Source organism: Hippoglossus hippoglossus, chromosome 1 (genome assembly GCF_009819705.1).
Source record: "Hippoglossus hippoglossus isolate fHipHip1 chromosome 1, fHipHip1.pri, whole genome shotgun sequence".
In the NCBI taxonomy this organism is placed as follows: domain Eukaryota; kingdom Metazoa; phylum Chordata; class Actinopteri; order Pleuronectiformes; family Pleuronectidae; genus Hippoglossus; species Hippoglossus hippoglossus.
Window position 1 is genome coordinate 29,668,567 of NC_047151.1, and position 8,684 is coordinate 29,677,250.

The 8,684-nt window shown below is 48.6% G+C and overlaps 1 protein-coding gene across 2 annotated transcripts in view; it reads left to right on the forward strand.

Annotated features, from left to right (window-relative positions):
• The first annotated feature begins 1,172 nt into the window (after nucleotides 1–1,172).
• Nucleotides 1,173–8,684, forward strand: part of pex6 (peroxisomal biogenesis factor 6) — a 12,179-nt gene continuing 4,667 nt past the window's right edge. Inside the window, exons 1-14 of one of the 2 annotated variants that reach the window (XM_034588853.1) lie at nucleotides 1,173–1,673; nucleotides 1,779–1,822; nucleotides 3,341–3,970; nucleotides 4,318–4,484; nucleotides 4,902–4,985; nucleotides 5,657–5,771; nucleotides 6,020–6,153; nucleotides 6,250–6,355; nucleotides 6,532–6,728; nucleotides 6,846–7,032; nucleotides 7,299–7,375; nucleotides 7,651–7,768; nucleotides 7,871–8,076; nucleotides 8,358–8,419. In XM_034588853.1, coding sequence (XP_034444744.1) covers nucleotides 1,187–1,673; nucleotides 1,779–1,822; nucleotides 3,341–3,970; nucleotides 4,318–4,484; nucleotides 4,902–4,985; nucleotides 5,657–5,771; nucleotides 6,020–6,153; nucleotides 6,250–6,355; nucleotides 6,532–6,728; nucleotides 6,846–7,032; nucleotides 7,299–7,375; nucleotides 7,651–7,768; nucleotides 7,871–8,076; nucleotides 8,358–8,419 — 2,614 coding nt within the window. In that variant the 5' untranslated portion in view covers nucleotides 1,173–1,186. The remainder of the gene's footprint in view (nucleotides 1,674–1,778; nucleotides 1,823–3,340; nucleotides 3,971–4,317; nucleotides 4,485–4,901; nucleotides 4,986–5,656; nucleotides 5,772–6,019; nucleotides 6,154–6,249; nucleotides 6,356–6,531; nucleotides 6,729–6,845; nucleotides 7,033–7,298; nucleotides 7,376–7,650; nucleotides 7,769–7,870; nucleotides 8,077–8,357; nucleotides 8,420–8,684) is intronic. The other variant, XM_034588864.1, reaches the window with a different exon arrangement.

The window sequence follows — 8,684 nt, forward strand, 5'->3', positions numbered from 1 at the left end:
ACATGTTGCTGAGCTAGCAGCTAGTTAGCTACCACAGGCTAACCACAACAAACAGCACTGAAGAAACACTGCAGCGTGGAGGGATGTAGGACGAGAATGTGTCCGTGCACATTCCTCCTGAGAACCTGACTGCTACGGAGTAACGCAGAGGTTACTCGTTACTCCGTATTGAAACTCCGTACTGTGACTCGGGACGTTACTCCTACACTGACTGTCCGGCTAAGACTTGATCAGACATGAGGACGGTGTCACTTCCGCTCAGAAACATCCTGACGTAACGACTGTGAACATGTGGCTGCTCTTCTATAGCTGCAAACATCACGTGACTTTCAGCTGTGTTTACCAGAGGGAGACCGGTGATAGGCCTGGTCGCGTGTCACTCAAAGTGCAGTCAGCCAATCAGAGGAGGGGCTCAGGAGGCAGGTCTGCAGCTCCAGAGACAGGACGGAGACAGGACATGGAAGTACACACTGCAGCAGCGTGTCCACTTTAAACCACTGATGTATCATCTCAGGGACCAGTACCTCACATTAAGTCCCAGAAAGGTGTAAAGTATGGACCTTTAATACACTGTGGATGAGTTGAGCCTATTTTTTACATATTAACTAAAATGTAGTTAGTTGTTGGTCCTTTGCAGTCAGAGCTAACAAGGCACAAGGAGGCTTTGTATATTGGTCATGTCAGGGGCCACATTCTCATGTTATATACGTGTGTTCTGTACGTGACGGTGATGAAGACTGATCATATATCAGCAGTGATGACACCGTACGTACTGTAATGCTGAGTAGTGAATATATCTTCTGTGTGTCATGGACGCAACTCAACAAAAAAACACTGTGTCCATGTGATCGATTGAGGATCAGCTTTGAGCAGAGGAATTTAAAAAACTTGCACTAGTAGTAGTAGTAGCAGTAGCAGCAGTAGCAGTATTGGTACTAGTAGCAGTAGTAGTACTAATAGCAGTAGTAGTAGTAGTAGAAGCTGCACTAGTAGTATTAGTAGCAGTAGTAGTAGTAGTTGCACTAGTAGTATTAGTAGCAGTAGCAGTAGTAGTAGTGGTTGCACTAGTAGTAGTAGTTGCACTAGTAGTATTAGTAGCAGTATTAGTAGCAGTATCTTTGATGTTGTAGTTCTTGTGGTTATCCGTTAGGGGGCAGTGATGAGGCCCTGGAGACGCAGAAACAAGATGGCGGCCCCGGTGCAGGTGTGCTGTGTGGACACTCTCCCTCCTCACCTGAGTCCTCTGGACGCTTTAATGTTCGAGTCTCACCTGGACGCACTTTTCCACAGTGGCACGGAGCCGCCCACCGTCCTGTTCAGCCCGCAGCGGCCTCAGGGCTGCGGGAGGTCCGGCATTTTACTGCGCGTCCACCCGCTCACCGAGCAGGAGACCGCGGGATGCGGAGACAGAAACTTCCCCGGAGCCGAGTCCCGAAGCCGCGTCCGGCTGTTCGTCAGCCGCTTCTTCCTGCGGCACCACGGGCTCCAGCGGCTCGGCAGCTCCGGGACTGTGCGGGCTCTGGAGCCGGTCAGCCTGGACAGAGTGGTGCTGGGAGCCCGCAGCAGGCAGAGCCTCCGCTGGGCCGGAGGGGAGCACTTCACCGCCGGGCTGCTGGAGCTCTGCCGCCCGGGACAGTGGCTGCTGGCCCGGCAGGGAGACCCGCTGCTGCTGCCCCGACCCCCGCTGCTGGAGCCCCGACCCCCGCTGCTGGAGCCCCGACCCCCGCTGCTGGAGACCCGACCCCCGCTGCTGGAGACCCGACCCCCGCTGCTGGAGACCCGACCCCCGCTGCTGGAGACCCCCGGAGAGGAGCCGGGACAGGTCGGTGAAAACAGTCAATCTATAAAAGTATTTATACTAAACAGAAGTGTCAAAGTTACACGTTGATTCTGCTCAGAAAAGACTCACAAGCGAGTCCAGCACATGAAATACATCTCAGTGAATATATTTTGTGATATTCATCATAATCTGTAAAGTAGTAACTTAAGTTCTAGCGTTAATGTACTGGAGTAAAAGAGTACTTTTCCCTCTGATATGTGTGAAACACAAGTATAAAGTAGCAGAACATATTTAAAAAGTAACTTAACTTTATACTGTACAGGAAAGTACTAGAGTGAATGTACTTAGTAACTACTTTGGTATTTTTGATAATGTGGACAAATTGATATTAATTTAGGGAAATAAACACAAAAATCTACATTTTTACTCAACTTTCTTTATCTACTGAAATGTATTATTAGATCAGAGATTTCTCTAAATTAGAAATGACATAATTCTGAGAGAAACTAGAGATTTATAGTCTTTATTAAATTTAATTAAACTGTCTATCAATTCATTCATTTAATTGAAAACATATTTTGTCAGGAATAACAGCAACGCAGCAAAAAACTAACTTATTTTCAATAATAATTCATCAAATGTGAAATTTGTCAGACTTCTACTTAGAAATACAAATTTTCTTCATGAAACTGATGAACACATTTTCTGTTGTGTCCTAAAGTCCTTTTATATCAAAGCTCCATGTGCTCAGGAGTTTAGCGTTGTCTGTATGTCGATGGCGTGTTGTCTGTATGTCGATGGCGTGTTGTCTGTATGTCGATGGCGTGTTGTCTGTATGTCGACGGCGTGTTGTCTGTATGTCGACGGCGTGTTGTCTGTATGTCGACGGCGTGTTGTCTGTATGTCGACGGCGTGTTGTCTGTATGTCGACGGCGTGTTGTCTGTATGTCGACGGCGTGTTGTCTGTATGTCGACGGCGTGTTGTCTGTATGTCGACGGCGTGTTGTCTGTATGTCGACGGCGTGTTGTCAGTATGTCGACGGCGTGTTGTCTGTATGTCGACGGCGTGTTGTCTGTATGTCGACGGCGTGTTGTCTGTATGTCGACGGCGTGTTGTCTGTATGTCGACGGCGTGTTGTCAGTATGTCGACGGCGTGTTGTCTGTATGTTGATGGCGTGTTGTCTGTATGTTGATGGCGTGTTGTCTGTATGTCGACGGCGTGTTGTCAGTATGTCGATGGCGTGTTGTCTGTATGTCGATGGCGTGTTGTCTGTATGTTGATGGCGTGTTGTCTGTATGTTGACGGCGTGTTGTCTGTATGTCGACGGCGTGTTGTCTGTATGTCGATGGCGTGTTGTCTGTATGTTGATGGCGTGTTGTCTGTATGTTGACGGCGTGTTGTCTGTATGTTGACGGCGTGTTGTCTGTATGTCGATGGCGTGTTGTCAGTATGTTGATGACGTGTTGTCTGTATGTTGACGGCGTGTTGTCAGTATGTTGATGGCGTGTTGTCAGTATGTTGATGGCGTGTTGTCTGTATGTTGACGGCGTGTTGTCAGGTGCAGCAGCAGCTCTCGGACCTGATGGTGTTGGCCTGCAGTCCTGTATCACAGGGCCGGATCACAGCCGACACGTCCCTGGTTCTGACCGACTGCTGGGACTCGGTGGATCCCCCGGGGGCCCCCCCACCCTGCAGACCGCTCAGTCTGAGCTTTTCAGATTTTGCTCATTATGCCGACAGCCTCGGAGGGGGACGCTCTCTTCTCGACAGCAGGAAGCTGCTTGGCTCGGAGTTCTCCGACATCCTGCGGGCGCTTGAGTGCAGGGTGGACGTCCTGGTGGTGGACGTTTCACGGTGGACCGGTGTCCCCTTCGGTCAGCAGGGGGCAGTGGTGGATACGGACAACTGCGTGTTTGTGAGCAAACAGCTGCTGCTCAGGCTCGGGCTGTTTAACCACGAGTGGGTGGAGCTGTCGAAGGCGGGAGCATCCTCGCGACCTCAGACGGGTCAGATGGACGTCAGGGGAGGAATCGGCAGAGAGCGGCTGGTATCTGTGGTGGTGGTGGATTTAACTGAGAGTCCAGATCTGCAGAACCTTGATGAAGTTGGTTTCATATCAGCGAGTCTGTGGTTCAACTTGACCGAAGGGGAAGTGATTCCTGTGAACAGCCTCACGCTGAGGATGAAGGTGAGCATCCGCCAATCAACCAATAAATCTCATTGTCCAATCGATTTGGTTGGAAATTATCATCTGTAAGTAAAGATGGACGACATGACGGCTCCCAAAAGTGAAGCCAAATCATCTTGATCGCCCCCTGGTGGCTGGGTGCAGTATAGATCATTAACCCTTCCTCATCCATGTCAGCAGATGGGACATGAACCAAACTAAAAAATCTAAAAGTAGACATAAAATAAATGTTTGTATTATATGAAACCAGCTTAGATTATTTGTGGCCTTGTGGCTGCTGTGGTTCTTGATCGTTTCCGTGCTGACCCTCTCTCCTCTCACTGTGGCCTCTTGTCCTTTTGTCTCAGAGGTGGAGACCGTCTCCTCCGGAGGTCGGTGGTGGCTCTGACAGTTCCTGTCGCTCAGCTTCTCCTGCCTTCGCCACTGAGCTTCACATCCAGCCGGTGGTGTCTCAGCTGTGTGACCACCTGGGCTGCTGCGACACCCTGCTGTCTGAACACTTCAGTTCTCCCAGGTCAGCCGCTACCAACGACACAGATGTCTGAGGTGGAATCAAGTCACTCTGGTTTTTATATCCTCAAATAAATAATGTGTGTTTAAACTGATCAGAAACACTTGAACTACCTCAAATGACGGAGACCATCTTTGACAAACATTTATTTAACTTCTTTGATTTTTTTTGGGGGGGGGGGGGGTTTGGTCCATGTCCCATCTGCTAACATGGAGGACGTGGGGTTTGTTTACTTGTGGGAGCTGTCATGTCGTCCATCTTTATTTTGAGTGTGATTGAATGAAGAACTTCAAATGTAAAGCGACACCTTCTCACTTCATTTTACACGTTTGACTGATTCTATGAAAACTTCGTACAAATGTTCTCTCGAGTCAGAGGAACTGAGATCTGAGATCTGACCAGTGTTCTCTCTCTGTGCAGACTGGTTTCACTCGGAGACGTCTTATCAGTTCCCACTGAAAACCATCCAGACCTGCTGGAGAACAACTGTGACGGCATCCACAGGTACGACACATCAGAATCTGAAGAGCGTTCTAAGGTCCTTTCGGAGGTTCTACATGGTTATTGAGGAGCTTCTCAGGATGTTTTAGTGGTCGATGTGAAGGTTCTAGGCGGTTCTATGAATTTAGTGGTTGTTAAGAAGGTTATGGAGGTTCTTCAGAGTTCAGGGGGATGTTACGAGGCTGGAGTCACCAAAGAGAAGGTTCTTCAGGTCCTCTATGAGTTTCTCTGGTTCTTTCGGAGGTCATACAGTCCTACAGGAGGATTCTAGGGACCTTTGAGGATATTGAGGGTTCTTCAGGTGGTTCAACACCTGTCAGAGATTTGGAGGTGATGTGTTATTCAGGTTTAGAGAAATGTCCGGAGGCTGTTGCAGCCGCCACCATCAACAAACCACCTAATGAAAGTACGTCTCTTTAAACTAGAAGAATTTACTTGAGGAGAACTGAGGAGAGGTTCCACTGGCACGTCACATGACACACTTTGGGTTCTTTTCCTTTATTTACATATATATTTATAGTTTTATATTTAGGGAAGTTAATCAGTTAAATACTGTAACTAAGACGTCAGTCATTGACAACAGGGAGATTTATTTATTCCTGTAGCAAACATTCAGTTCTGTTCATGTGTTGATGTTTCTCAGTGATGAATCTGTGACCTCTGACCTCTGACAGGTCTCCTGTGCTGTTCTTCAAAGTGCAGAAGGTGTGTCCGTCTGCAGAGAGAGAAGAAGAAGAAGGAGGAGGAGGAGCTCTCCTGGCCGACAGACTGCACACCTCCCTCTACATGGTGACCTTTGACCTCTGGCTGTTGTGTATCAGTTAGGGCAGCGTGTCTCTGGTAAAATTAGCGGTTAGGCTACCGTCACCCTAAACGCAGCTTAATGGACACTTCGTCTTTGAATCTGTCTCCTCGTCTCAGCCGGCAGTAAACTTCTGTCAGAGCTGGGATCGTTTTGATGAGTCGTGCAGCCCCAGTATCGGTGCGTCGGTCTGTGGCTCTGACTCTGTGGACGTTTGTTTTGTGCGTCTCCTCAGGGAGCGTCCACTAACAGCCCCGTCCCCTGCAGCTCGGTGGAGCGAGGGTCTCTGTGGAGCAGTCTGTCTCCTCCGGGCCTCGACAAGACCGTCGACCTCCTCAGCAGCATCATCCTGCCCCACCTGCAGCACAGGTAACTCACATAAACAACACTGTTAGAATCTGACTGATGAGGCCTGTCATAGAGAGAGGCATGACGGGACATGACGTGATGTGTGTGTGGTTGCAGCAGCTGTCTGTCCGGTTGCACCGTCCTCCTTCACGGTCCTGCAGGAAGTGGTAAGGTGACGGTGGTCAGCGCGGCGAGTCGCAGACTGAACCTCCACCTGCTGAAGGTACGACAGGTCGTCAACACGTGTTCTTCTTTCTCTGTGTCGCTCACACTTCACGGCCCCAGAGACAGTTTTCTCATCACTGTGATATTTGCCACATATTTAAAAGTGAAAATCAAGTGTTTAACCTTGTTGATGTTTCCATACCGTTTCTCTCGTTGTCATGGTTACCTGTGCAGGTGGACTGTGTGAGCGTGTGCGCTGACACACCTGCAGCCGCTGAAGTGAAGCTGACGTCGTTGTTTCAGCGAGCCGCCGCCCTGCAGCCCTGCATCCTTCTGCTCAGGAACCTGCAGCTCCTGCTCCGACCCAGAGGGGAGGAGGACGCCAGGGTCCAGGCAGCGCTCCGCCATCTGCTCAGCAGCGCCCCCATCAGGTCACTGGCTTTCTCTAACACTCGTACATTAACACAGAGGAGTCTGACAGTCGTGCTCCTTCACACTGAACATTTAACTGCTCGGATATTAACACATTAAAGCTCCGTGTGTTTCAGTGTGGTGGTGGTGGCGACCGTCTGCAGACCTCGGGATCTTTCTGCGGGTGTTGTGACAGCGTTCGTCCACCAGGTGTCATTAGAGAGCCCCAGTGAAGAGCAGCGGCGCTCTATGTTGTTGAGCCTGAGCCGAGAGCTTCACCTGGGCAGAGACGTGAGTCTGGAGAGACTCTCCAAACTAACAGCGGTACGGCAGCACCAAACAAACTGATCTGTCTCTGGAGTCTCAATATTCATTATGTTTGTATCATAACATGCACTATCTCCCCTGATCCTTGGACGAGCGCTTCTTCTGGTTTCGCTGGTGTTTGTTTGTGGGTTTCTGCTCTTCCTCATCTCTTTACATTGAACCCAGAGAGGCAGAGCACAGACCCGTGAAACTACGTCAGTTGTTCACATTTAGATCATTTATTGTTGATAATCCGATCATTGACCAGAGTTTCTCCTGCTCAGGGTTTTGTGTTGGGAGATCTCCGAGTTCTGCTGGCGGAGGCCGGTCGAGCTGCCTGCAGGAGGCTGAGTCACACCTGGTGGGACAAACTCATACAAACTCATTTTTATTCACGACATTGAATCAGTTATTTTATTAACAACATTTATTGTATTTTGAAACAAGTATCAATAACTACTTCACAAGCTACCACAGTTTTCAGACCACTAAGATGTCATCAGTGTTTTCTCCCTGAGTCATAAACTTGATCAAAGTTTGCGTTTTTTGTGGGATTTTCTCAATTTCAATTGAAAATGTCTTATATTAGAACTAGAATTCGGACTAAACATGATAAACACTGTGTTGTTTGTGCAGTGGTGGTCGGCAGGAGGAGGACCTGTGCTCCAGCGGAGTGACCGTCCTGAACCAGGACTTCACCTGCGCCCTGGAGACGCTGCAGGACGCCCAGTCCAAGGCCATCGGAGCCCCGAAGGTGACACGTCCGATCAGTTCATGATGCTTTATCCTCTGTTATCGTGTTGACGTCCTCTGGTCTCTCTAACTCTGACCCTGCTTCTCTTCTGTGCACAAACAGATTCCTAACGTGCGGTGGGAGGATGTCGGAGGTCTGCAGCAGGTGAAGAAAGAAATCCTGGACACGATTCAGCTCCCTCTGCAGCGTCCGGAGCTCCTGTCTCTGGGTCTGAGCCGGACCGGGGTCCTGCTGTACGGACCCCCGGGAACAGGAAAAACCCTGCTGGCCAAAGCCGTGGCCACCGAGTGCTCCATGACCTTCCTCAGGTAGGGGCGGACATTTACCTGCAGCTGTCTTCATATTTAAATGATTCTCGTCAGTTGTAAAGTTGAAATCCTCCAAAATGATCTCGTTTTGGGTGTTTTAGACTCAAAACACTGTTTAACTGAAGCTCAGTTTCCTGACGTGTTCCTGACGTGTTCCTGACGTGTTCCTGACGTGTTCCTGATGTGTTCCTGATGTGTTCTGCAGCTTCTGTCTGTGAGAACAAACGATACCGATCCTATTGAATTCTGACTTTTGTATCTGCTATTGTCTCTTGTTTCAGTGTCAAAGGTCCAGAGCTCATCAACATGTACGTGGGTCAGAGCGAAGAGAACATCAGAGAAGGTTTGTGTCACTCAACTTATTTCACTTGTACTTAATGTTAGAATCTCAACGTAAACTAAAGGAAAAGAACCAATTTTATTTGATTTCCTGTTATTCAGACTGACCTGATGTGATTTTAGTCATGTGATCTGAGTTAATTGTCTGAGTTTATTAACTAAACAAGCCAATTATCTCAAATGAAAAAGTAAAATAAATATAATAAGAATAAATTGAACTCATTCAGACTCTTCAGTTGTTGGAGCTTTTGAATTTATAACCTTCATTA